This window comes from Phoca vitulina, unplaced genomic scaffold, assembly GCF_004348235.1.
Source record: "Phoca vitulina isolate PV1807 unplaced genomic scaffold, GSC_HSeal_1.0 scaffold13, whole genome shotgun sequence".
Lineage (NCBI taxonomy): Eukaryota > Metazoa > Chordata > Mammalia > Carnivora > Phocidae > Phoca > Phoca vitulina.
The window spans coordinates 2446831-2474419 of NW_022589716.1; the positions used below are offsets into that span (position 1 = coordinate 2446831).

Below are 27589 nucleotides of genomic sequence, written 5' to 3' on the forward strand. Positions count from 1 at the left end.
GTAGCGGGAGAGGAGCCTGTTGCTTTAACTTATGCAAATACACTGCGGGTGGTGGAAGGGGGGTAATAAAAAGGAGCCTCGTCTCTGGATCAGCCAATCAGCTCGCGGGACTGACGGAGCTGGCCGCCTAAATGGCCCAATGGCAGGCCGCGCGGACTCCAAACCCGCCCCTGACTCCGGGTGCCGTCTTGTGGGTGGGGACTCTCAACGCCACGCCCCGGGGGCGGAGCCAGGCGGCTGCCGCGCCGCAGCCGCGGAGGTAGGGGCGGGGCCGGCTCGGGTGTCAGAGACCGAGCCGCAGGTGGCGGCGGGCGCGGGGCTCGGCCGGAGCTCGGGAGGTGAGTGCTGTCCCCGGGACCCCCCGAATCCCCTGGCCCGCGCAGCCCCTCGTGCGCACCGCGCCCAGTAGCCCCGGAGGCCACTGGGGGCAAAGGCGCGGCCGGGCATGAGGGATGGCTAACTGGGGGTCGGGGGCTGCGCGGTGGGCCCCCCCCGCCTCTCCGTGGCCATCCTCGGGAGTCTGTGGAGGGAGATAGGGACCCCTCTCCAAGTCCCCCGTCTCCTGGCCTAGAACCGGAGCGTGCAGGAGGGTGGCTATGACGTGAGACCCCTCCCCAAATCCCTTTATTCTAAGCCTGGATCTGGGTGTAGGTTCCAGAGCTGCAAAGATGGGGGTGCCGCTCTCCCTCCAGCCTGGGACCCAGGACAACCGAAGTGGAGACCACTCTCAATTTCCCTCTTCCCAGCTCTGGTCTGCAGACCCCTGAGGACCGAGATGGAAGAAACCCCTTCCCTTTTTCTCCACTGTGAACCCTGATAGGCCTGGAGGAGGAAGCTGGGGGTCCCCGGGCCCCTGCTGTAGACTGCTCTATCCACGTCTCCTACCGCAAGGAAGAGGTGGGGGGCGTTTCACCGGCATCCTCTGCAGGGACCCCCAAAGTGGGAATTCTGGGGAGGGGGCGAGTGTGGGGCCCCTTGCCTAGCAGGGACTGGCCAGGCCAGGCCTGAAAGGGCCTGAAGCATGGACTTGGGGGTGGTCTCTGCCTCAGTGGGGGGTGGGCAGCAGCATCTGTTCTCGGGGATTAAAATAAATCGAGGTAAATTAGGATCTTGCCGGAGGCTGACTGCGAGTGGGGTGCGGAGGAGGGCTGTGGGGTGGGCGGCCCCTCCATCTGCCTCGAATCTGGGAGTTGCCTGCCCCAGCCGCAGTGGGGACCAGGAGGCAGCTTTGATGGACCTGCCTCCCTGGTGACCTTGGGCAGGTGACAGCACCTCTGTGAGCCTTGGTTTTCTCCTTCGAAAATGGGGATGAGGGCTTCAGAAGCCGAATTCTACAGATTCCAAAACCCACATGCCAAACGATAACTCCCCCCTTCGCTTAAGGTGTCAGTGGTTTGGGGGTGAGAGGGCAGTGGGTTTGGAGACCACCTGACATGACTTGCTGGCCTCCGAGCCTCAGTTTACTGCACTGCAAAATGGATTCGTGGTCACTCTGGCCTTGCTGGAAAGGCTATTCTCCCAGCCAGTAAAACACATACCAAGCTGCAATGGTTGCAATGGGGGCTCCACCACCCTGGTCTTACCGGTGGGACTGCCTGGGGCACACCCTGACCCATATATTGTCACCCACGCCAGGGGCGAGCCAGTTCCTGGGTGGGGTTGTGGGTAGGAGGAGGTAGAAGCCACCAGGCCAGCCTGTCCCCTGACTGCGGTGGGCACAGGGGTGAGCTCGGGGCTGGGAGTCGTCCAACACCCCCAGGTTCAAACTGATTCTCCCCGTGTGTGGCTTTGCCCCCAGGGCCTTGGTGTATTCTTCTATGGAATGGGCTGGATCCCCCTCGGAAGATCAGAGGAGACGTGGGAAGATGGGAGCCCTGTAAATACAGACATGGTCATTATAATACTAATTACAATATTAGTGATCATAAATGGGGTCACAGCTGACCAGGAGCAGGGAGGAGAGAGAGGAGTCGGCCAGGGTGTTGCCAGCTGGGTCTCTAGAGCCGGGCAGTTAGGTACACAGTAGGTGCTCAATAGGTGTTTGCCAGATAGATGACAAAGAGGGAGGAGACTAGAGGGGGAGGACCAAAAAATTCCTGAGCTTGACAGCCTGGTCGCTGTGTGACATGGGGCCCGTGCCTCAGTTTCCCCATTGGGGTGATGGCCAAGATGAGACACTGCCTCGAAGTGCCACTGTGAGAATCAAGCCAGATTGTGTAAAGGTCACTGGTGGCTGGGCCTAGAAGGGAGGAGGCTCATGACAGGACGGGTCATTGAAACAGCATGGCCAAGAGGCTGGCGAGTCACTGGGAAGGAGCAGAAAAATCTCAAACTGGCCCCACTGTGCACAAACCGGAGTCTGGGGGGAGCACAATGTCAGGGACTGTTCCCTAGGTCCCTGGAGGCACCGAGGTCAGGGTAGGCCCAAGGTCACAGCACGAGGTCAGGGGCTCTGGACAGGTGGCTTGGAGCCAGCCTTCTTTGCTGACTCCATCCTGTCGTGTTCTGTCTGCTCCTGGGCCTGCTCACGTGCTCCACCCAGTGCAGAGCTGTAGGTTTTTGGGATTTGGTGCCGGGGAAGCAGGATCTGCACGCAGCAGCGCCTGGGGCTGTTGTCAGGCACCCCGTGGAGGACTCTTCTCTGCTTTGGGCAGCCAGAGGATGGGGGGCATCCTGGCCAGCGGACAGCCTGCTGTGTGACCTTGGGCAAGTCCCTGTCCATCTTTGTGCTCTGCCCTGGTGCTCTGGAGGCCGAGAGTCCTGGGTTCGAGCAAAGCCATTTTCTCCATCAGATACAGAGACTCCTGCGTCTTGGACACAATACTTTCAGAGGCCCATGACGAGGTTTTAACTTCTTTCAAAATCAGAGGGGAAAAAGATGAGCTTTGGGGGTCAAGGAATACATTTTAATACATAATATTAATATCGTCATCTCTGTGCCAATGCAATTTGTAACATATAGTTTAAATTCTTCTTCTTTTTTTTTTTTATTAGAGGAAGGGGCCTGTGACAGTTTTCATGCGGCCTTGGGTTTGATTCTCAGCTGCACAGACAGGAGCCTGGACGCTCTCCTCTCTGAGCCTTGGTTCCACCTCTGTGAAGCGGGAATCATCGGTCCCCCCCCCCCCCCCCCCCGGGGTGGTGAGATGTGGAAAAGCTTAGCCCGGCACAGACGCAATGTGTGGCCTGCAATTATTTCACCATTGTGGTCATGATTATTATTTGCTGGGTAATAACAGCCCCAGGCTGGGAGCCCCAGGTTCAGGTGCCTCAGTTTACCCATCCATGGCTGGCCCCGTTCCAGGGAAGTCCCAGGGGTGCTGGCCTGGTGGGGGAGGTGAGGTGGCAGCTGGGCGGTAGGCGGGGCAGGGTGAGCTTCCTGTCCCCCACGCACACAGGCCTCCACTTGGTTGGTGCTGACGGAAGTGGCAGGAGCCGCGTGGCCATCTCCTGGTGCCCACCCTGTCTGTCAGGGGCCCCAGCCCCACTCGCTGCCCTGTCCGGTGAGTTCGAGCCCTGTCTGGAGGCCCCCGTTGCCCTTCCTCACCCCTCTCAGGAACAGAAGGGGGGGCCCCCCGCTCTGCCTGGCCTGGGGTTTCCGAGAGAAGAAGCAGGTGTCATTTCCTGGGCCGGGCAGGAACCTGCGGTGGGGGGGGGTGGGGGGGGGCTTCGCTCTGCCCCCCTGCCCTCCATTACAGTGGTGGGGCAGTAGAGGGGACCTGGAGACCCAGAACCACATGTGGTAGTGCGAAACAGGGGTTCTTTGGCAGACATGCCAGAGACAAAATCACAGTGACCCCGGGACAGTGAGTTACTTCTCTGTACCTCAGTTTCCTCATCTGTAAAGGTGGGACTGGGCCCCATGGTGTGGCTGTGAAGGTTGAATGAGCCGGTACCTGTTGGAGGGTTGGGTGCAGCGCGACACACATACTGGCCTTCAGTATATTGTGGGGGGAGGGGCCATCTAACCGGAGTTGTGAAAACAGTAGTGAGATCCTCGGTTTCTGGGGAACTTGGGCCCAGTGGCTCCTCAGATCCTCTAAGAAGCATCTTATAGCAGAACTTTCTCTACCTGTGCTGTCCAATATGGCAGCCACCAGCCCCATGTGGCTACTGAGCCCTGGGGCAAGGTTGGCCCAACTGAGGAGCTGGGGGGTTAATGGTATTTAATTTTACTTAGTTTAAAATTAAGTCACCACATGAGATTAGTGGTTCCCTTATCAGTCAGCACAGCTTTAAGGGATTTGGAGATTCTCAGGGCCTAAATCCTGGCCAGAAATGAAGACATGAGATGGGAATTGAGGGCTTTTCCCCCTTGGGATGTCAGCCCAGCATGCCCCCCCACACACACCAGACTGGGTTTCCTCAGGGACAGTGCCAGTGACAGTTTTCTTAGGGGCGCCAGCATTACCCAGTACAGGGTGGTCGTTGGGAATATTTGTGGCATCGAATAATTTTTTTGCCCGGTGAACTCCTATTCATGCTTCAACCCCCCAACTACCCTGCCCCCTCCTTCGGTCAAGGCTCCCACAGTCCCTTCTTCTATTTGGCCCAGCCCTGAGCCTGCAGGACTGGTGTGTCTACATCCAGCTCTATACCCCTAGACTGGGGGCTCCTCAGGGACCAGACTCAGGACTGAATAATCTCACAGTCCCTGGCATTGTCCTTGCTACGTGGGCACATGGTGGTTGCTGGGTAACTTACAGAAGTCAAGGAACCTGGGGCCAGAGGATAATGGTTCAAATTAAACTCACTTTCAAGATTAGGTAAACTGAGGCTCAGTGAAGGCAGCCTTGTCCGAGGTCCTTGCTTGGTCCTTTCCTTGTGAGGCCCGAGGAGCTTTCCCATTTGTGGTCACAAGCCCTGTCCCAGCTGCCCCTGTGCCTCTTGGGCTCCCAGCTGCTGCTGAGCTGCCCGAGGGGTCATGAATTATGGATGAGGTCTGCGGGCTCCTGTGACAAGACCAGCCTCGAGAACGTGCCAAGGACACCAAGTGTCCCTCCTTTGCCAGGCGGCTTGGCCCAGCCCCTTCTGCAGGGAGGCCTGGACTCCCCCAGTAAGACCCCTTCTAGGCATTCCTTCTTGTTTTTCAGATGGGGAAACTGAGGCACAGAGCTGGATAGTGACTCAAACACCAGGTGACCACTGGCTTCTGGGAGTCAGGGTTGGGACTCATGGGGACACCACTGCCAGCTGGGTCATCGTGGTGAGGGGTGAGCTCTCCATTCCAGGAGTGTGCATGGGGTGGGAACTGTTGTAGAGGGATTTGGGAGACCCCAAGGGATCCTTGGGGACACTTCAGGGACCCCGACCCCCATGTGGCCGATCACAGTCCCAGTGTCCATCTCTCAGCAGACCCTTTCCCACGGGAGCTGCCCAGTGTGGAGCTGAGTGCTCAGGTCTTGATTCAGCTGGCCCAGGGTGCAAATCTACTCTCATTTCCTGGCTCTGTGACCTTGGCAAGTGGCTTCCCCTCTATGGGGGTAGGGGGGAGCCTTGGTTTTCCCATCTGTGAAATGGCCCTGAGATTTTCTGCTTAGGCTGGAGCTCATCCAGTACTCTGCCCCCCCCAGTGAACTCTTATTTGTGCTTGAAAGCCCCAACTCCCATGCCCCTTCCTCTAGACTAGGCTCCCCAGCCCCTATCCCTCTATCCAGTCCAGCTCTGACCCCACAGGACTTGGGGCATCCATATCCAGATCTGGCCTCCTAGAACGGGGGCTACTTGGGGGCCAGGCCTGGGGATGAATCATCTCAGGGGCCCTGGCATGCTCCCAGCCTTGGGGCTTTTGGTTCCTCCATCCTCTCTCTTCCTCCTCCACGGGGAGGACAATTGGAATTTCCCCTCCTTAGGCCCAAGCTGGCCATGGCTTTACAGCTCAGATTTGCTTCTCTCTTTGGACAGGCACTAAACAGGAGCCTGCGGGGGTCTCCACAGAGGGCATCAGGATGTCGTATTTTGGGGAACATTTTTGGGTAAGACCCACTTTTATTTTGATGGGGGCTCCTGGAAGGGCTGTGGGGCCTTTTATGGAGATGGGGGGACTTGGCAGCTTATGGGCAGAGCCTTGGATAGGTGGAGGGTCTGCGACTCATAGAAGTTAAAGTGGGAGGAGTCAGGCTGGGTTTGAATCTACACCCTCCGACTTCATGGGCTTTGTGACCTTGGGCAAGTCACAGCTTGAACAACAGGGAGACTAAGGCCCAGAGTAGTATTCTTTTATCTCAAATTGCCTGGTGAGAAAATGCAGCGTCGGGCCTTGAACCCCGGGGCCAGACTGAACTTCCAGGATCCAGGGTCATTTCAGCCAGGGAATTTCCACATCTTTCCGATCCTGGAGAGTTGGGGGGTTTCTTGACTTGGCCCCTAGTGGCACCCTCACCCCTCTGCCTTCCGGGTTGGGGACCACCCTCACCCCTCTGCCTTCTGGGTTGGGGACCCAAGAGGGCTGAGACAAATTTGTTTTCATTCATTCATTCATTCATTCCCTCCCTCCCTCCCTCCCTGCCACCACCACTCCACACCCAACCAACTGTGGAAGGTGCTGAGGCCCCCAAGAGGCTTCATCCTGGTTCTGACCCCAAGGAGCTCGCAATCTGGGAGACATAGAGCCAGCCAGAAATCTTCAGCCCTTCAGGGTCAGGGCTGGGCCCAGCCTTGGGGGAAACCAGAGGAGAGGTCAGGACATGGAGCCATGTTTCCTGTGGGCTTTGAGGGCTGAGATTTTCTAAGATGTAAGAAGGGTATTCCAGGCAGGGGGAACAGCCTGAGCGAAAGCCCAGAAGTGTGACACGGGTGACCAGTTGAGGGCACAAGGATGCCTCTTACAGGCCCATGCTAATAGGGAGCCACAGAAGATGTATGAACAGAAGAGTCTAGGAAGGACCAGGGCTGAAAGCCCCTTCCCCAGTAGGGCCCTGAGCTTGCTGAGAGGAAGCCTGTTGCTAGGCAACTGGTTGCCCCTGGCAACAGGCCCGTTCCCTCCCTTTCTCCCTCCCCAGCTGGGGCTCCTCTTACTGCCACTTGTTTTCTTAAAGGGGCCTCACCCCCCTTGCCACCTGCAGGGAGGGGGTGTGGGGAGAGGGCAGAGGGGGGATGGGGCCTGACCTCCACCTTCTGCCCAAGGGTCAGATTCCCTGGATTTGTCTCTGAATGGCTATGTGACCCCAGCAAGGCGCTGCTCCTCTCTGAGCCCCTTTTGGTGCCTCGATATAAGGGGGTTAACTGTTTGATGATCAGTCGTTGCCCACGTTTTGGAACCCTGACAACAGCACCTACATTTATTTTAAAGTCTGTTTAATGGCATGAGGCACCTACATTTATTTTAAATTCTTTTTAATTGCATGAGGCACGCAAGCTTGCTGCAGAAAATTCAGATCAGCAGAGAAAATAGAAACCACCCCCGAGGCACTCCCCACCCAAAGATAGCCTGGTACAGAGTGGATAAGGGCTTTGAGTTCAGCATTTGATTTGGGCTCTGCTGGGAGCCCTTGGGCAAGTGATTTTGTGTCTGCAAGCCTCAGTTTTCCCATCTGGGAAAGGGGATGAAATTCCTGCCTCCCTAGGTCTCAGGGAGTACCCTGGGATGTCTGTCACTGGCAATGTTTCTTTTAATCAATTGTTTGTATCGGTGGCTCTTAGCTGGGTGGCACTGGTGCCCTGGCTGGCCTGAAGGAGGCTCCAGTTAGGGGAGAATAAGCCAGATAGGGATGCCCCAGTCCCGCTGGGCCAAGGCAGCCTGGAGGCATTGAGGGCACTGGGGAGCCATGGGCAAAGTATGAGCAGGAGAGGGATACGATCAAGCTGTGTTAGAAAGATCTCTCTGGGGTTGGCAGAGGGGCGAGACTGGAGTCCAGAGGTTCTGATAAGAGACACAGGCCCAAGACAGTCCCTCCTAGGACCCTCACTGCCAGCACAGCCTGGGAGAGGCAAATACCACTGGGGGCCTTGCCAGGTCTGGGAAGCGGGCCAGTGGTTGGCTCCAAGTCAGCCCCAGATGCTGGCCGGGGTGGCCGTGCCTGGTGCAGCCTTATCCGAGGATCCCCTGGGTGGGGCAGGCGGGGACTGCTGGGCCTGTTTGCTGAGCCCTCACCGCTGCGCAGGAAGCCCTGGGTTCAGCACCGTCCCAGCCTCATCTCACCAAGACCCTTGGGAGGTGGGTGCTGTCATTGTCCCCATTTGTCAGATGAGAAGACTGAGGCCCAGAGAGGTGAAGTCACGAGCTCAGAGTGACCCAGTGCATAAAAGGAGGCTCTGACGCATATTCCTGGGAAACTGGAGGGAGCAACGTTGAAAATTCAGGGAAGTGAGGGTCTGAGAAGGTTCCTGAAGGGGGTGGGCCTGGAAATGATCCTTGAGAGGTAGAAGGATTTGGATGGGTGGAAAGAGATGCAGCCTGCTGAGCCGGGTTGCAGGAACAGCCCAGGCAAAGGTGCGGTGGTAGGAAGGCAGAGCCTGTCTTTGCACTGCTAACCATTTTACTGGCGAGGCCAAGAAGACGCTGGGGGATAAGGTTGGAAAGACAATTTTGAGCTAAGGGCTTTGCATTTAAGCAGCTGGTGGGAAATAGGGAGCTATCAACAATTCTAGAATGAGGAGCGACCATTGGGAGATTTGAGCATCAGACTGTGTTGGGTCTGCCCGTCTTGGCCTCAGTTTCTCCATTTATGCAGCAAGAGGGGTTATCTGGTTGTGACTTCTGGCTTCAGCCTTCCGGTTTCCAGGTAAGTGGGAGGGTAAACTCGCCAGGCTGGAGGAGATTGAGGAAACCACTATTAACGCAGGACCTGCTTCCAAAGGGATCACTTCAGTGATTTGTGTTGGGAGTTAAATAATGCCAGATCGCTCCACAAGCTTCTTCTTTCGGCCCTACTCACAAGGCCCTGTTTGGTGCTAAAATGTCTCTAGTTCCTCAGACCCCAGCTGATTTCCCTTTTTGATGAGCAGCTCAGTGTTCGGACATGATGCCCTTCACATGTCACAGGATCTGGCTGGGATAAAAACAGTTATTGCCTTATTTTTTCCTATTCCTTTCATCATGGCATGGGGTCACAGGGCTCCCAGCTAGAATAATGGTAAAATTTGCCTCTTTAAGTCAATGTATTTGGAGAAAAAAACGGGCAAACTTAACGCAAAATGTTAACTAATACCACAAATTAGAAAAAACTAGGGTTGCCTTTGGGGATTTGGGGAACCCTGATGTGGATCACCTTGGTGTTTACTTCATCCTCATACGCAAGGTGGATGCTTCCCTGTCCCATCTTATCAAGGAGCCACTAAAAGTTCAGAGAGGGACAGTGCCTTGCCCAGATCACACAGCACAGCCCTGGCATCCCCCACCATGGTGACCCCAGAACTGGGAGGAAAGAGGCACCCGGGTAGAGGCACTGTTCCCACCAGCCCCAGATGACAGCAGAATAACTCATTTGTTCATTTATTCAACAAACTCAAATGCCCTTTTTGGCCCCACCCTGTACTGGACATTGCTGGGTCCTGAGAGAGGCATCAGACCCAGACTGTGCTCTGGGGTCTCAGAAAGGGTGTTTCCATGTTGAAGGGAACAGAAAACAGCGACTTACCCAACAGGGGTTATATTGGCTCACAAAGGTGAAACATTGTAGGGAAATGGGGCTTTCAGGCTTGGTTTGATCCAGTAACTCGACTCAACATACTTTTTATTCAGACTCCGTCAGGTTCAACTTCTTTCCAAATCTCAAGGTTTCCACTTGGCTTCCAATATTTCCTGTGCCCACATAATTACTCATTATGGAAAGGCACAGACAGAAAAACAGGGGAAGAGATTGATGAGACAGAAACAGAGGCAGAGAGACATAGAGAGACAGAGAAAGACGGAGACACAAAGAGACAGAGACAACAAGCGTTAAGAGAACATCTTCCCCTCAGCCATGGGACAAAACCTCCAGGCTGCTCTCTGATTGGGCCAACGTAAGGCCCATGAACCAATCGTTGTGACCTAGGGGATAGGCCACAGGCTGATTGGCTCAGGCCTGAAGCAATCACTGCTGCCAAGGGGTTGGGCTTCGGCTGGTTGGCTCCTCTGGCCACGCCCCCGTTGCTAGGCAACCGTGATGTCTCCTCCACCCCTTTACTCAGTCTCCGCCCCCATCCCCTGCAGGGTGAGAAGAACCATGGCTTCGAGGTTCTGTACCACGGCGTGAAGCAGGGGCCCATCTCCACCAAGGAGCTGGCCGACTTCATCCGGGAGAGGTGAGGTCCCCACGCCCCGCCCACCCCTGGCCACGCCCCACAGTCCACGCAGCCTCCTCTACCTCGTGGCCCCGCCCTGGCCCCTCCCCACCTCTCCCCTGCGCATCCCACTACGGCCACGCCACACTCAACCTGCTGGAATGTCCTCGAAACCAGCGGTTCTCAACACAGTCAGCCCCTATGCCCGCCTGTCAACCATTCCCAGGTTTCTGACGCCTCCTCCTGAAGAGATGATGATATGACCTACTTACAAGGGGAATTTTGAAAACTCAGTCTCATGCCCTGAGTATGATAAAACACATGCATGATGAAGTAACCTACGTTTCGGCGTGTAAATGCTCCGACATCCATATCCCAGAAGACATAAATTCAAATTGCAATACAGCCTTCTGCTCCCCAGCCGTTCACTAGCTGAACGCCCATTAAATCTGAGCGGAGTTCAAAAGATTATAACCAGGTTTTTCTCTCTGGCTGTATCGTGAGACCCGTCCAAGCTGCACAGGACAGGGGCGTTCTTTACTTTGAGGGCCTTCAGCTCCTGAATCCATCCGCGATTGCCTGTGGTGCCCTGTGGGTGCCACCCCCTCCGTGGGTAGCTGGTTGTAACTGGGCGCATTGCTGCCCCGAACAAAAATCGAAGTTCTGTCAATCTGGGCAAAAATGTGAGTGGATATTAAGTAGGCGTTTAACAGTGTCTGTCCAGAGGGAAAAAGGAAATAGGAGTTCGCCTCCTGCAATTAAACGAGACAAGGCGTATCAAGCATTTATAGAATGTGCTCCAATTGTTTTTGAGCCGGTGCTACTACGGCTGTTCCTACCAGTCTTGTTTTTAAAACGTATTACTTACCTGCGCCCGTCATTTTCCAAGATGCCTCTCCCGGGCTGGGGACTCTACCATCCTCCTTGAGATGGGGAGACTGAGGCCCAGGGGGATGGAGCGTCTCCCAAGGATGCCCAGAACCTTCTGCATCTTTCCTCTGTTCTACTCAGGGCCACCATCGAGGAGACCTACTCAAAGGCGATGGCGAAACTTTCCAAGCTGGCCAGCAATGGGACCCCCGTGGGGTGAGTGCGCTGGAGCAGAGGCGGGGGGTCCCCAAGGCGGAAGGGTCCTGGGGTATCAGGAGTCTACTCTTGGGTGGACATCTCTTCACACAAGTGATATGTCGACTAGGGAGTCAACCAGCCCCTCCCTTAAGGGGCTAATTGGACCGAGGAATGTAATTCATTCATTCACTTACTACCTCAATCATTCATTCAACACATATTTACTGAGTACCTGTTGTGTGCCGGGCACCATTCTAGGTACTCGAGACCCAGCAGCAATCAAGACGAAATAAAGCCCCCAGTCACCTTCATGCCATGGTCATGCCATGTTACCTGTGGGGTGTGTGGCAAAACAGATGTTAACAGCAAAGACGAACAAAAGTCCTTTCCTGGGGTGGAAGCCTCTAGGAAGGGGATGAAATAGAAGCGTGAGAGGTCAGGTGCTTCCTCTGGCATGGGTTCCATGAGCTGAGACCTTAATAATGAGATGGCGCCAGCTACAGGGGTATCTGGGTCGGAGACGCTGGGAGGCAGCTCAGCCAGTGCAAAGGCCCTGAGGCAACCATGGATTCGGTATGTTCAAGGAAGAGCAAAGAGACTGGCATGGCTGCAGGGCCTGGGTGCCCTTGAGTATCAGCTAGGGCCTGGGTTTACATTCCAGCTCTGATATTCATTTCCTAAGGGGCCTTGGGTGAACTCTGGAACCTCCTATGCCTCCGTTTCCCCATCTGTCCCAGGCCTGCCTTGTAGTTGTGGTGCAGGTGCTTAGCAGGGCCCAGCACACAGTAGGTGCCTGCTGTCTGAGGGGATCCCGGGGGAGGGGGGGTGGGCCTGCTGGACCCTGGGTGTGACCTGTTTCCAGGACCTTCGCCCCGCTCTGGGAGGTCTTCCGCGTCTCCTCAGACAAGCTGGCGCTCTGCCACCTGGAGCTAACGCGAAAGCTGCAGGACCTCATCAAGGACGTGCTCCGCTACGGTGAGGAGCAGCTCAAGATGCACAAGAAGGTGTGTGTTGGTGGGCACTACGCAGCCAGGGGGAGGGGGCACGGCAGTGGCTGGAAAGATCCCAGAACTTCTGGGGCCTTTGAACCCCCCGCTCCCGGTGTGTGCCTCTGAGAATCCTGTCAGTTCCACAACACCAAACCCAGGCTCCCACCCACCTGAGCACTGTCCAGTTTCGGACTCAGAACTCTGGACCAGGGCTCTGCACACTATGGGCTACGGACCAAATCCAGACTGGTGCTGTAGAGCCTGAGAGATAAGATGGTTTTTACATTTTTAAATGGTTGGGGGGGAGGGGATCAAAAGGAGAAGAAGATTTCATGACAGGTGAAAATTATGACCCTTGGATTTCAGTGCTAATAAATAAAGTTTGATTGGCCCCAGAGCCATACCCATTCCTGTTTGTTTTTTTTTTAAAGATTTATTTATTTATTTGAGAGAGCTAGAATGAGAGAGAGAGAGTACATGAGAGGGGGGAGGGTTAGAGGGAGAAGCAGGCTCCTTGCTGAGCAGGGAGCCCGATGCGGGACTCGATCCAGGGACTCCAGGATCATGACCTGAGCCGAAGGCATTCGCTTAACCGACTGAGCCACCCAGGCGCCCCCCCATTCCTGTTTAAAAAGGGAGTTGGGGGGCGCCTGGGTGGCTCAGTCGGTTAAGTGTCTGCCTTCGGCTCAGGTCATGATCCCAGAGTCCTGGGATCGAGTCCCGCATCGGGCTCCCTGCTCAGCGGGGAGTCTGCTTCTCCCTCTGCCCCTCCCCCTGCTCGTTCTCTTTCTCTCTCAAATAAAGAAAATCTTTAAAAAAATAAAAATAAAAAGGGAGTTGTTAGTAGTTAATACTGTACACTTAAAAATGGCTAAGATGGTAAGGGGGCCTGGGTGGCTCAGTCAGTTAAGCATCTGACTCTTGATCTCAGCTCAGGTCTTGATCTCAGGGTCAAGAGTTTGAGCCCCGTGTTGGGCTCCACACTGGGTGTGGAGCCTATTTAAAAAAAAACGGCTAAGATGGTAGATTTCCTGTTATGTGTGTTTTACCATGTTTTTTTTTTCTTAAACTGGGGGACAAAGGGGCACCTGGGTGGCTCAGTCAGTTATACGTCTGACTCTTGATCTCAGCTCAGGTCTTGATCTCAGGATCATGAGTTCGAGCCCCGCGCTGGGCTCCATGCTAGGCGTGGAGCCTATTAAAAAAAAAAAAAAAAATGGCTAAGATGGTAGATTTTCTGTTATGTGTGTTTTACCAAGAGTTTTTTTGTTTTTGTTTTTGTTTTTTGAAGAGAGGGAGAGGGGGTTGGAGGGGCAGAAGGAGAGAGAGAATTTTAAGCAGGCTCACACCCAGTGCAGAGCCCCACATGGGACTCGATCTTACAACCCTGAGATCATAACCTGAACCCAAATCAAGAGTCAGATGCTTAATTGACTGAGCCACCCAGGCGCCCCACCCTGATTTTTTTTAACTGGGGGACAAGGGGGGGTGCCCAATGTGAAGCCTACTAAAAAAAAACTGGGGGACAAGGAAGTTTTCTGTGGGTTGATACAGAATAATCTTGGGAATAGATTATTAAGCCAAAAAAGCTGTGAGTTAAACAGAGATTATGCCTATTTGTCATTTAAAAAAAATGGGCTAGAACAAACGCATTTGTTGGTCTATGTGCCGATTATTTCTGGAGACCTATCAACTCCGAGGCAGAGGCCTGGGAGGCTGGGGATCAGACAGTGGGAGGTTTTTTCCTGAGCTCCCCCCTTAAAACTTCCTGCAATAGGAATCCTGTGTAAATATTCCCTCTTTAAAAAGTTAAAATTTTTGAAATTAATAGAATACTCGTAAAAGGTACTCCATGGGACCGGGAACCCCACAGAGTGTTTGGGAAGCTGGGAATTTCACGTTGTGCCCCTGTGTCCTGCACCTGGGCGGGGGCTTCACATGCGACCCACACTCCCCCTTCCCCACCCCTGCAGTGCAAAGAGGAAGCCGTGGGCACCCTGGACGCTGTGCAGGTCCTCGCAGGCGTCAGCCAGCTCCTGCCCAAGTCCCGCGAGAACTACCTGAACCGCTGCATGGACCAGGAGCGGCTGCGGAGGGAGAGCACCAGCCAGAAGGAGATGGACAAGGTGGGCCCCCAGTCGTAGGGCCCCAGCTGCCGTGAGCCCTCGCAGGTCCAAGCAATGCACCGAGGGCCAGCAGGGCTGCCTGATGGGAGTATGAAAACATATCCCAGAGCACTGGTCATCAAACCTTCTGTGGTCATCACACCCTGGGCACCCCAAGAAGTTTACCTGCTGGAAGATGAGCCCCCAGGGGAAGAAATGCCCCGTGTGTCCCCTCCCGCCCCCATCCCCTCCCTGTGCCTCGTAGGCAGAGACGAAGACGAAGAAGGCAGCAGAGAACCTGCGGCGCTCGGTGGAGAAGTACAACTCGGCCCGCTCTGACTTTGAGCAGAAGATGCTGGACTCGGCTCTGGTAAGAACCAGGCATTGGGACCTGGGAGACCCACACAGTCCTTGGCCCAGGATCTACGGGCCTCGGAAGTCCAGAATCTCTGAAACCCTCGACTCCCCAGAGCCTTAGAATCACAGGTTTCAAGCCATGGGATTCTAGAGCCAGTTAGCTATTGGGATTGTTGTTGGCATTATTATTTCAAAAGCCAAAGCCTTTTTGTGCCTCAAAATGGGAACAGAGTTAGTACCTGCCTCGTAGAGTTTTTGTGGAGATTAAATGAGTCCCTACATGGGAAGTTTTCAGACTAGTACCAGGTGCATAGAAACCACTCTAGGTGGTATTATTATTTCTATTATTATTTAAAGATATATTTATTTATTTATTTATTTATTTATTTATTTATTTGAGGCGGGGAGGGACAAAGGGAGAAGGAGGGAGAGAATCTCAAGCCAACTCCACACTCAGCGAGGAGCCCGACGCAAGGCTCGATCTCACAACGCTGAGATCATGACCTGAGCCGAACTCAAGAATCTGCTGCTGAACTGACTGAGCGACCCAGGCGCCCCTATTTCTATTATTATTGACAAGGTTTTTGAACAGGGCAAGGCAGGGGCTAGAAGCCGGGAGTCTACTAGCAGCTCATGGTGGCTGAAAGACCTGGGTTCTGCTCCAACCTCCATTCTTCACCAGCTATGTAACCTCTTTATGAGACACTGTACTTCTCTGGGACTCTGTCTACCCAAATGTATAAAAAAGCAGATTGGAATCTCAGGATTCGGAATCAGATTTTTTTCCTGACTTTGCAAGTGATAGAAAGTTGCAAATGATAGAAACCTTCATTCAAACTGACAAGGAAGATTGATTTATAGGCTCAGGGAACTGACAAGTTTGAGGGGAGAGCTTCAGGCATGGCTGGATCCAGGTACTCAAATGTTGGCAGGAAGTTGTGCCTCTCTGCTTTTTGAGTCTGTTTTTCTCCCTGGGGGCTTCACTCTCAAGTAGAGATGCCCTCCTGGGTGTGTGTATGGGTGTGTGTGTGTGTGTGTGTACAGCAAATTTGGTCACCAGCAGCCCCATATGAATCCCACCAACTCACTGACTCAGGGTATAAAAGTGTCTCATTTCCCATAGTTTTAGCAAAAGTCCCAGGGAAGACACTCTTTGGGTCTTCCCCACACCAGTCACTGAGGCCAGGGGGCTAGAACACTCTGACTGGTCAGGCTGGATCACCTGGCCACTCCTTGTGACCTCCACCTTCCCATTTTCCTCTCCCTTCCCGGCTCAGCGCTTCCAAGCCATGGAGGAGACCCACCTGCGGCACATGAAGGCACTGTTAGGCTCCTATGCCCACTCGGTGGAGGACACCCATGTGCAGATTGGGCAGGTGAGTGGCGCCAGGGGTGGGAAGCAAAGCAAAGGGTTCCAGGCAAGGGGCCCTGGCTGTACCCACTTACACACTTCATTCACCTGGCCCAGGTGCATGAGGAGTTTAAGCAGAACATAGAGAACGTCAGCGTGGAGATGCTCCTGAGAAAGTTTGCAGAGAGCAAGGGCACAGGCCGGGAGAAGCCTGGTGAGTTGGGACATCAGTGGGGGTCAGACTCAGGGGCCTCAGCTGCGGGGAAAGAACAAGACTCAGGGCGCCTGGGTGGCTCAGATGGTTAAGCGTCTGCCTTCGGCTCAGGTCATGATCCTGGGGTCCTGGGATTGAGCCCCGTGGCAGTCTCCCTGCTCGGTGGGGAGCCTGCTTCTTCCTCTCCCTCTGCTGTTCCCCCTGCTTGTTTTCCCTCTCTCTCTCTCTCTCTGTGTCAAATAAATAAATTAAATCTTAGAAAGAAAAAAAAAAAAAGAACAATATTCAAGAGGCAGGGCACTGAACCTCCCTGCACCTTGGTGTCCTCATGAGAAAAATGGGCTGATGACAAATCTAATTCCGCAGCCCACACAGGAAAAGGATTTGATGTCCCACCTTTTTTTTTTTTTTAAGTAATCTCTACACCCAACGAGGGGCTCCAACTCATGACCCCAAGATCAAGAGTCATGTCCTCTTCCAACTCAGCCAGCCTGGGGTCCTTTGGTGCCCCATCTTAAATGTGAATCTCTTACAACCAGATACTAGAGAGGCCTTGAATGCCAGACCCAACTGTTCATACTTTACCCTGAGGGCCTAAGGGAGCCATTGAGGATTATTGAGCAAAGGACCAATTTGAAAAAAATGTCCAGATGAGGGGTCGGGGAAGGGTTGAGAACAAAACTTTTGGGGTCAGATCTGAGTCTGGGTCTTTTCTTCATTGCTGGCTATGTGACCTTGGATGTTTGTCTTGACTTCTGTGAGTCTCAGTTTCTTCATCTATAAAGTGGGGATGATGATAATCCCCACCTAATGAAGTTATGAACGTTCAGTAATTTGATGCAGGTAAAGGGCAAAGTGTGTGCCTAGCATACAGTAGGCATTCAATAAATGCTGGTATACAGTTTATGTCCCCAGGTCAACCACTAACAACTGTCCTTAATCCCTCCTGTCTCTATAACTCAGCCCTGGCTCAGGCCATATCTTCTGGTGTATGGCCCCAGTCTTGCTCTAAACTGGCCACAGATCTGTCCTACCCTGCTCCTGCTCATGTACCCTCCATGGTTCCCCATCACCTTTGAAGAGAGTCCCAGCTCCTCATCTTGGCACTTGAGGTTCAGCCCACCGCACAGACTCATGGTCCATCCCCTGACCCACTCAAGTACCTGTGAGAAATGCTGGAAGTAAAAAAAGTAACTCAGGCATCACCCCCTCTGGTCCATCCCAAGAGGGGACCAGAGCCCCTGGCCCATCCCCCTCATGAACATCTCTGGGGCTTGTTCAGCATCTCGGCTTGTGCACTGGACCCTGACTGGCCTTGAACTCAGACCCAGGGGCCATTGTGAGTCCAAGGGCGTGCTGCTCTCCTTCCCAGGCCCGGTCTCCCAGCCAGGCTGAGTTTCTCACTCTCTTCTATCTCAGGGCCTTTGGATTTTGAGGCGTACAGCGCGGCTGCCCTGCAGGAAGGCAAGTACGTCTGGGCCTGGATGCCCAGGCTGGACGGTGGGGATGAGTGAGGCAGATCTGAAGGGGAAGGGGGCACCCCCAGGGCTCAGCTGCACCCCCCCTATCTGTTCTCAGCAATGAAACGTTTGCGGGGAGCCAAGGCCTTTCGCCTCCCAGGACTGAGCCGGCGGGAGCGAGAGCCACCTGCAGCTGTGTGAGGAAACACCCCCTGCCCAGCCCTGGCCCAGGCTAGCCCGGGATCCCTTCCCCCTTTCCCAGGCTGTCCTATCCCAGAAGCTCGCTGCTGAGAATTCCTCTTCCAAGCTAGCCCAGGAGAACCTCTGTCCCAGGCTAGCTCAATATGCCCACTGCCCAACCTAGTCCAAAATTCTTCCTTTGCCATGGCTAGCCCTATCATTTCCCTGCTGAGGCTAGCCCCTACATTCCCTACCTTTTCAAGCCAGCCCTTCAGACTAGCTCCAGGGCTCCTTCCTCCCCTGCCAAGCTGTTTGAGAACACCCTGAGCTCAGCTAAGTCCAGACTCACGGCCCCCAGCCCCAGGCAAACCCCTGGGCCCCATCACCCGGGGGACTAGCTCAGGACAACATCGCAGCCCAGGGGCCGCCCCCAGGTGCCATGTCCAGCGTTGGGGGTTGGGGGCGTGCAGATGAGGTGGGAGAGCAGAAATGAGCATCTCTTTCTCCACCCCCAGAGATTCCCTGGAGCCCGATTCAGGGGTGAGTACCATGGGAGGGGCTGGGCCGGGCTGCAAGTGGGAGGGGTTCGATCCCACCTCGGCCCCCAAGCCTGGAAGCCAAGCCTGGAGCTCAAGGCGCTCAGTCTCATCTCAGCTGCAAACTCCTGTGGGCCACGTGGGAGGGACTGATGTCCCCACTTAGCCTCAATTTGCCCGTCAGTCTCACCACCTCAAGACAGGCAGTACTGTTATTGCCGTTGGGGCTGTTTTTAGGTCTGAGTCAGGGCCCAGAGGTGGGAGGGTGCGTGGCAGGGTGAGAGGGGGAGGTTCAGTAGCGGGGAGCCTGACTCACTGCTTGTCCCCCTAGACGTGTCCAGAGGTGGATGAAGAAGGTTTCACCGTCCGGCCTGATGCGACCCAGAACAATATCCTCCTGGTGCCCCCTGGGGGCAACTGTTGGCACAGCAAGGACAAAGCTCTGCCCGCAGTGATCCCTCCACTAATAGCGACCCTCTCTGTGTCCACCCTGCGGGGAGCTTGCGGTGTAGACGGAGCAGATTCAAATAAAGACACCTGCCCTGTGGGGTCACGGCTGAGCAAGAGGGAGCGAGGAGGAGCCCAGAGGGCTTCCTGGAGGAGGGCGCACCAGCGTTGGGGTTTAGCATCTGAATGAGAGTTTGGTAGTGAAGGCTGGGCATGCTCATGCAAAGACTTGGAGCAAAAACACGGTGGCAAGGCCGGGGGGTGGGGCAAGTGGGGAGAGATGGGCTCATGTAGGGCCTTGAAAGGTGTGAGCAGGAAGGGGCGGGTTTGAGGGCTGAGCCTAGGGAGACCCCCATGCTGGGATCTGCTTGGCCCCTTGACTGGCGCACCCACGGCGGAGCCCGCCCGCTTTTCCTCCAGTGACTCGGACTTCGATGATGAGGAACCCCGCAAGTTCTATGTGCATATCAAGCCTGCCCCTGCCCGTGCCCCGGCCTGCAGCCCCGAGGTGGCTGCTGCCCAGCTCAGGGCCACGGCCGGCAGCCTCATCCTTCCTCCTGCCCCAGGGGTGAGGCATAGGAGGGGTATTCTGGGGGGGGCCGGGGGGGCTGGCGGGACGCACCCGGCCTGATGCCACCCACTTTGTCCACAGGGCACCATGAAACGCCATTCTGCACGTGAGCAGCCTGTTAAGGGGTCTTCGGTTTGGGGAGGAGCACATGGAGGGGAGGCTGGGCCTGGAGTGTGAGTGTGGGTTTGAATCCCAGCTCTGCTGTGTGACTTGCGGCAGGCTGCTTAACCACTCTGACCCTCAGTCTCTTCTTCTATAAAATGGGGTCATTATGAGAATTAAATGAGAGCTGAAGGAAGGAGCCGAGCCGGGAAAGAAGCCAAAACCTGGAGACAGGTTGGCTCAGGCTCAAATCCCTCTCTGCCTGACTTGCTGGTCACCTTGGGCAGCTGGCTGGATAGCCCTAAGCCTTAGTCTCTTGTTCTGTGGCTGGGGGGGGGGGGGGGGGGAGAGGGGAACGGTAGGCAGGGTGACAGGAAGGCTCAAGGAGATGCATCTCTTGTAGGGGACGCTGCTGGGAAACCACAAAGGCCTCGATCTGCCCCAAGAGCCAGCAGGTAGGTCCTACAGCAGTGGGACATCCGGCCAACATTGAGTGGGGGGCCGGGGGCTGCCCCCAACTCCTCTTTCCTCCCCCGCTTCTGTCAGCCTGGCAGGGAGTTGAGGGCATGCTGTTTTTGAGGAACCATTTAGTCATTCATTCGATGAACATTTATTGAGCACCTGCTGTGTACTCGTGCTATTCTGAGTTCAGAGATGGATGACCAAGACAGGTCTTCCTTCTCAGATTTGCATTTCAGTGGCTCAGATTTTAGGAACAGCAAATAAGTTAGAGCATGTTCGATACTTCCAGGTGCTATGAAGAAACAAAGCAGGCAATGTGGGGGAAGATGCCAGTGGGCAGCTTCAGTTGAGAAGGTGGAGGCTGCTCTGGGCTGGGGGTGGGGGACTTTGAGTTGAGACTTGAAGAGAGCAGGATGTGGCCTCAGGGAGAGCCGGGGAAAACGAGAGCTCAGGACCAAGACCAGCCTGTGCAAAGGCCCTGAGGAGGGAGGAGGCATAGGAACGCTAGAAACCATCCCTCCTGTCCACCTCGTCCACAGCTGTGCAGAGAAGCTGCAGTCAGATGAGCAGTTTTCCAAGAACCTCTTTGGGCCGCCGCTAGAGTCGGCCTTTGACCACGAAGACTTCACAGGTGATGACGGTAGGGGGCTTCAGGGGCACAGGCTTGGCTGGCAGGAGGCTGGGTGGGGCCATTGCAAGGGTAGGTGGGAGGGTGGGCCAGGCTGGAGGGAGCATTTGGGGGGTCCTGTGTGGGTCACTGGTCAATGGGGTGGTGGGCGGGGCCACAGCGTGAGTGGGCGAGCCCTCTGTAGTAGTGTAGGTGACAGTGGGTGGGTGGGCGGAGCTTCCGCGGAAATGGAAGCGACCAGAGGGCGTGGCCTGATGGGTGGGCGAGGCTTTGAGTGGGCGTGGCCCGCAGGAGGAAGGACGGGGCCTCCATGTGGGCGGGGTCTGGAGCTGGCACCCCCCCCGCCCCCCCTCCAGGCTCCAGCAGCCTCGGCTTCACCTCCAGCCCCTCACCTTTCTCCTCCTCGTCGCCCGAGAATGTGGAGGACTCCGGCCTGGACTCGCCATCCCACGTGGCGCCTGGCCCCTCCCCGGATTCCTGGGTCCCCCGCCCGGGCACCCCACAGAGCCCACCTAGCTATAGGGCGCCGGCCTCCGAGTCGAGGGGGACACGGCCCCTGCCAGCGTCGGACTCGCCACAGCCCCTCGCCCCATCCCCGGGTCCCTGGGGGCTGGAGGCTGTGGCTGGAGGAGGTGAGTCCAGGAGTCAGAGTTATCAGAGCCCTGGGTGGGGACGACTGAGCACCTACTGTGGCCAGGGCCTGAATGGGGTGCTGGGGACACAGCCCAGAACCCTCACCCTTGCAGGGACAATAATGAAATGGATATTGAACAAGGTGGAGGTGGCAGGTGCCTGGTGAGGGCTCAGAAGGTTGGAACCTCCCTGAGGAGGTGACCTCTGCGCTAAGAGTTGATGGAGGTGAGGAAGGAGCCGTTTGGACACGGGGGGGCACGGTCTTTCCAGCCTAGAGCACATCCTGTACAAAGGCCCTGGGGTGGTAGCTGACAAGGCCCTCTGAGGAACCGCTCGGAGGCGGGTGAAGCTGAAACAGAGTGATGACAGGGAAAAGGAGGGAGAGGAGGGAGATGGGCCCGAGCAGGGCCTGGTAGTCTCTGGGAATGATGTGAGTTTTACCCTAGCAAGGCCTGAGCCACAGAAGGGGGGGGCTGTGAGCAGAGCAAGGGCGGCATGTGACTCAGATTATGGGCGCCCTCTGTCCACCTGGGGGTGGGAGCTGGAGACCGGGGAGGTGAGGTGAGTGAGTCTAGGGAAGAGGTGATGGGGTAACAGTGGGGAGAAGCGGGGCAGACACATTGGGTGAGAGCAGAGGGGTCGGGGTGGAGTGTAGGAGGGCAGCTGGGCATTCTTCCAGGGAGGGCCAGAAGGGGCAGGGAATATGGGGCGGAAGTAGCCGGAGTGGGGGCATGTTGAGACTGGGCCTTTAGATGTCAGGTGGCCAGTGGACCCTGAGTTTGGGGGGGAGGCCAGATTGGAGCACCCCATGGGCAGCTGTGTGAAGCAGGAGGGGAGGCCGCCCGGGAGAGGGGAGGGCCCAGGGTGAGCTGGGACAGGGCTGCAGGTCGGGAGGAAGAGGCCAGTGGGGGGGAGGGGGGCCTGAATCAGAGGGCTGTGACCCCATGAGGTCCCCAGCAGTGGCGACAGGGCTGCTTGGCACCATCCTTGATTAGAGAAAGAGCCGGTTTGGAGTTGGATCATGGAAGTTGCCAGGGATGTGAGTGTGGAGCATGTGAGGAGACTAGTCAAGTGCGGGTGTCTGAGCTTCCCTATAGAACTGGGGTTCTCCACCAGGCCGGTTCTGCCGCCTAGGGGACACTTGGCAATGTCACCACTGATCTTAGCTTGCCACTACTAGAGGGATGGGTGCTACGGACACCTGGCTGGTGGAGGCCAGGGATGCTGGTCGGCACCCCACAGTGCACAGGACGACCCCCCCAGAGATTGCTCGGGCCCCCGGTGTCAGCAGTGCTGTTGAGAAGCCCTGGGCTAGAGGGGAGCACACCTGGGGTGTGGGCGGGGGGCGAGCAGGCAGCCGTGGATGGAGCCGACGGGGCACCTGAGTGTTAGGCAGTGATCAGTGACCTTCGCGGGTGAGACTCAGACGCGGGCCAGAGTCGGAGGCTACGTCGTACTCATACTCGGAGAGGATGAAGGTCACAGAATCACTGATGTTGGATAAAAATCCTCTGCCAGTCCCCCCACGCCCCGCCCCTGGAGCCGTGCCTGCCTCCCGAGCATCCGGAGCATCCAGCGCTTGCTCACGTATCCCCAGTAACCCCTTCCTGGGCCATCAGTCCAGTGTCGGGGGGCTCAGGGCTGTGGATAGCCTCTGCAGGCCTGTCCGGCACTTTCTCTGCAGCCCCGAGACTTCAGCCCCAGGGGGTCTCCCCCGAATAAGCCCGACTCCCAGTTTTGGGGAGAAGTTCCTTCTCCGGGCAGGCCCGAGAGGCCCACGGCAGCATCTCGGCTGTAAAAGCTGTCTGTCTGTCACTCCCTCCCCAGACCCGATACCCGGGCCCGCTGACCCTGCAGCCAGAGACGGCCTGGCGGCGCCCCCCCGGAGAGCCCGCACCAGGAAGGTGTCCTGCCCCCTCACGCGCAGCAACGGCGACCTGGTAGGGGGAGGGCGCGCGGCAGGAGCGGGGCTGGGGGCGCCTCTGGTGGGGGGCGGGCAGCATCAGGGTGCTGCTCCCGGGCCGTCATAGCCTGGCCTGTCTCCCTCCCCAGTCCCGGTCTCTGAGCCCCTCCCCGCGGGGCTCCTCCACTGCCAGCACGCTTTCGGACCGGCCCGGCTTCCCGTCACAGACGGCACATGGTATGGTGGGGAGGCCCCGGGCCCCTCTCTGGGCCTCGCTCTCACCCTCTCTGGTGCTGGGTGGGTGGCTAAGTGAGGCGTTGGCAGAAAGTGGGTTCTGGAGTCTGGGACCTGTGCTCACTCTGTCTGTCCCCATTCCCTCCCGCCCCCACCAGGAATCTCCCGGGGACCCAGCCCTGTGGTCTTGGGCTCCCAGGATGCCCTGCCTGTGGCTACCGCCTTCACCGAATACGTCCATGCCTACTTTCGAGGCCACAGCCCCAGGTACGCAGTGATGGGGGGACAGTGCCAACGAGGACGGGGACAAACACGACTCTCTGGGGCCTCTGGGTCTAGGTTCCGGGAGAGACAGCCTTCAGGTGTGTTCCTTGATCTGCTTTACTGTGGAAGGGCCTCGATCTCTGAGCCAAGCAACCAGGCCCCTGTCCTGAGGGCAGTGGGAACAACGGAGGGTGTTAGAGCAAGGGCGAGGCCTCGTTGTGACCACAGGTTAGCAGCTCTTCTGAGGCTGCTCTGGGCCTCACACTGAAGGGAGCAGGACCAGAGGCCAGGCCCTTGGAAGACTGGGTTAAGGAGGAGTTGAGGGGCCAGGAATAATCTGGGGGCAGCGCCCAGCAGGGAAGACCTTAAGATCAAACCACAAATGGGAGACTATTAGGCCTGAAACCCAAGGTGAGGACAGTTCTATAACTGAATGTTTTGCTTTGAGCTTCCCGGTGGCCTAGGGGTAAAGAGAGCTAGGGAGGGGGACGTTCCTGCCTCCCTCAGCCCAGTGTGGTTTCTTCCTGGTGCCTGGATTGCTGTCCAGGCAAGGACGCAAGGAGCTGACGTTGGGAGTGAGGACGCTGGGCACGGTCAGGGCCTCGCTTCTTCTGAGGGGCTTGGGGAGCCACAAGCTGCAGTGGGGCCGGGAGAGCCCCGAGCCAACACCCAGTCTCCTCACCGCCCCCAACCCCAGCTGCCTGGCTCGAGTAACTGGGGAGCTGACCATGACCTTCCCAGCTGGCATCGTGCGTGTGTTCAGTGGGACCCCGCCCCCACCTGTCCTCAGCTTCCGCCTCGTGCACACGTCCGCCATTGAGCACTTCCAGCCCAATGCCGACCTGCTCTTCAGGTACTGGAGGACGAGTCGGGGGTCAGAGGCAGGGGTCCCAGAGGCTGGTGGGGTCCAGGATCTCCCCGCCTGTGAGTTCGGGCTCTGCCTCCTGGGATGTGCTGTGCGGCCCTGGGCAAATCACTCTCCCTTCCGGACCTCATTGTTCTTTTCTTCTCCGTGTCCCCCCACACACCCCCCACCTCCTGGGGCCCATGCTTGACTGGGCCCAAGGGGAGCCAGGGAATCCGCCTCTGCAGGAAGCCCTTGGGGTAGGTTGGACGCTGAGAGCCTTGGGAAGGTGTCACCCAAGGGTTGGGGTGATTATTCCTGGTCTCTGTAGCGACCCCTCCCAGAGCGACCCTGAGACCAAAGACTTCTGGCTCAACATGGCGGCTCTGACCGAGGCCCTGCAGCGCCAGGCCGAGCAGAATCCGGCCGCCTCCTACTACAATCTAGTGCTGCTGCGGTACCAGGTGGGCCGCGGGGAGACAGGGCAGAGGGCGCAGGGAAGGGCTTGGGGCTGGGCAGGGTGAGCGGGCCGCGGACGCGGAGGCCAGGGGTAGAGAGAGCAGAGTGAGCTGGGGGGGTAGGCAGTGGGGGGGGCAGGCCCCCATCAGTGCAGGTGGCACCATTGTATAAATTAGGAGAGGCCCCATCCCAGGAGCCTGCGCCGGCACCCTGGCCGCAACTCTGTCAGAATGAGGCGCTCTCTTGCCCTCTGCTGGAAACGTGGTGTCACACAGACTCTGATGGAAAGCATCTCTGAGGCAGAAGGAAGAGGCTCCGGCGGGGTGGTATAGGCAGTGCTGAGTCGGGTCTGAGAGACTGCGAGGCAGGGTCCGGGGGTGGGGTTGAATAGTGTGTGGCGCGGCAGGACAGGACGGCCTAAGCTGTGTCCCCTCTCCTGTTCTCGCTCCTCCTAGTTCTCCCGCCCGGGTCCGCAGTCTGTGCCCTTACAGCTGAGCGCCCACTGGCAGTGCGGGGCAACCCTCACTCAGGTCTCGGTGGAGTACAGCTACCGGCCCGGCGCCACGGCCGTGCCCACACCACTCACCAACGTCCAGATCCTGCTGCCCGTGGGGGAGCCTGTGACCAACATCCGCCTACAGCCAGCCGCCACCTGGTGAGGGCGTGCGGGAGGCCAAAGGAGGCTCGGCGGTGACCCTAGAGCCCTCCCAGACCTCTCCTTGATGCAGCAGCTAAAGGGTCCACCATAGGTCCGACCATTCAGCATGAGCATCCCTTGCTTAGACCTAAGGGTGACATTATTAGCAATAATAATATCGGACACCAAGAGCTTCCTGTGTGTCGGGCGTGGTCCACGTGCTCTATATACATGGACTGGCTCAGGGCTTCTAGCAATCCCTTGAGGTGTGGACCGCCATCATTCCCCTTTGTGGAGGGGGGACGGAGGCAGAGGGAGGCTAAGTCACTTAATCGGCCGTCACACCAGGATTTGAACCCAGCTGCCCACTCTCTGCCCTGGGCTCTTAGTCACCCCACAATGTTGCCTTTGTTTTGTACAAAAGGTAGAAACTGCCACGAAGAAGCCAGACTTGAAGGACTAAAAATGCTGCAAGGCTGTGGGGTCCTCGGGGGCCAGCTGCTCCATACCCCACGTCCATTTTGCAGATGGGGAAACTGAGGCAAGGGAGAGGACCTGGCTTGCTGGGGTCATGGAGCTGAGAGGTGACCGAGCTGGGACCCTCGGCTCCCAATGTCCTCTCTGGGAGAGACCTGACCAAGCTTTTCTTGATGCCAGGAATCTGGAGGAGAAGCGACTTCTTTGGAAGCTGCCAGATGTGTCTGAAGCAGGGGGTGAGTTATGGTTGTGCGTGAGATCGCAGGGGGTTCGGGTGGGAGGGGCTTGTTTAAAATGAGAATTGGGGATGTGCTGGGGAGAAGTGTAGACAGGGAGGAAAGCTTAAAAGGGCTTTGACAAAGCTGTGGGAGAGGACGAGGTGGGGGGGGGCAGCCATAGCAAGTACAAAGGCCCTGGGGCAGGACTCCTTTGCAATTTACACATAGCCCTGAGGGGCCAAAGGAAAAGGGGGCAGGGGCAGGGGCACAAGAGGAGGTCAGAAGAGATGGACAGAGGCCACAGATCTAAGGGTTTGGGAAGAGCCCGGGTCCCAACAGGATGGGGGCTGAGGCTGGGGCACGGCTGACCTCAGGCCTCCCCAGGCTCTGGCCACCTATCTGCCAGCTGGGAGCCATGCTCAGGCTCCAGCACACCCAGCCCTGTGGCCGCTCAGTTCACCAGCGAGGGGACCACTCTGTCGGGCGTGGACCTGGAATTGGTGGGCAGTGGCTACCGCATGTCGCTTATAAAGAGGAGGTTTGCCACAGGTACTCTCCCCCCCACCCTGCCGCTGCCCACCCCTGAGGCCAGGACCATGCCAGGCCCTGAGCTCCACCCCCTGCTTCTGCCAAGGTGCCGGGGGAGGGGGGTGGCGGGGGCATCTGGGGTGTGTTTGGGAAGCTTGGTGGGGGTTGGACCCTGGAGGCCCAGGATGGTGGGCGCGAGTGGGGAGGGTCAGTCAGGGCCGCAGTGGGAGGTCGAAGGGCCCCTGTAGGGTGTCCTTGCGAGGACCCAAGGCAGGGGGCCAGAAGCCGCACGGCCACACTGCCCCCAGCCCATTCTCCTGCCCCCGCAAGGGGCTGCTGGGGCCCATGGGGCAGTGGGAACAGTGAGTTACAGGGGTGTTTGGAGGAGGATCGGGAGATCCCAGGGTCGGGCAAGGGACGGCCCTCCCTTCCTCCCCGCTCACGGCGCCACCCCCACAGGGATGTACCTGGTGAGCTGCTGAGCCTGCAGAGGCCCCCAGCTCTGCACTGTGTCCTGGTGCTCGCTGACTGATCCCTGCCTTCCTGCCGGACCCTGGGATCCCACCCTGGCCTCCCTCGGGGCCCTGACTCCGTGGAGAGGAGCCCCACACCCAGCCTGGCTGAGCCGGAGATTCCCTCCTGCTCAAGCCAATTCCCATGCAGGTCCTTGGACTTTTAATGTTCTTTGAATAAACTTTATTTTCTAATAAAATAAA

The 27589-nt window shown here is 57.0% G+C and overlaps 1 protein-coding gene across 23 annotated transcripts; it reads left to right on the forward strand.

The window, feature by feature from the left end:
• Positions 1–233: 233 nt before the first annotated feature.
• FCHO1 (FCH and mu domain containing endocytic adaptor 1) lies at positions 234–27589 on the forward strand. 23 transcript variants are annotated; one of them, XM_032412391.1, is made up of 32 exons: positions 234–338; positions 747–897; positions 1799–1891; positions 3399–3503; positions 5094–5213; positions 5356–5459; positions 5905–5975; positions 10136–10227; positions 11218–11292; positions 12137–12278; positions 14237–14389; positions 14634–14738; positions 16003–16101; positions 16194–16290; positions 17710–17754; positions 17869–17947; positions 18446–18470; positions 18798–18855; positions 19303–19481; positions 19566–19590; positions 19990–20041; positions 20588–20679; positions 21033–21308; positions 23137–23249; positions 23362–23449; positions 23605–23713; positions 24408–24563; positions 24886–25018; positions 25469–25668; positions 26308–26363; positions 26730–26894; positions 27333–27589. In XM_032412391.1, the coding sequence occupies exons 7-32, from the start codon at positions 5949–5951 to the stop codon at positions 27353–27355; spliced, it is 2664 nt and encodes an 887-aa protein (XP_032268282.1). In that variant the 5' UTR covers positions 234–338; positions 747–897; positions 1799–1891; positions 3399–3503; positions 5094–5213; positions 5356–5459; positions 5905–5948; the 3' UTR covers positions 27356–27589. The 23 variants fall into 23 exon arrangements, with proteins under 23 accessions (XP_032268282.1, XP_032268280.1, XP_032268287.1 ...); XM_032412389.1 differs by lacking the exon at positions 1799–1891; XM_032412396.1 differs by lacking the exon at positions 1799–1891 and having other exon boundaries at positions 5094–5138; positions 5353–5459.

What these genes read in the sequence shown, in the direction of transcription:
- FCHO1 (XM_032412385.1), top strand. Translation starts at nt 7,778, where the DNA reads ATGAGCAGGAGAGGGATACGATCAAGCTGTGTTAGAAAGATCTCTCTG. An exon ending in CATGAAACGCCATTCTGCAC is followed by an intron (nt 19,591 to 19,989) that starts GTGAGCAGCCTG and finishes CATCTCTTGTAG; the next exon opens with GGGACGCTGCTGGGAAACCA. An exon ending in AATGCCGACCTGCTCTTCAG is followed by an intron (nt 24,564 to 24,885) that starts GTACTGGAGGAC and finishes TGGTCTCTGTAG; the next exon opens with CGACCCCTCCCAGAGCGACC.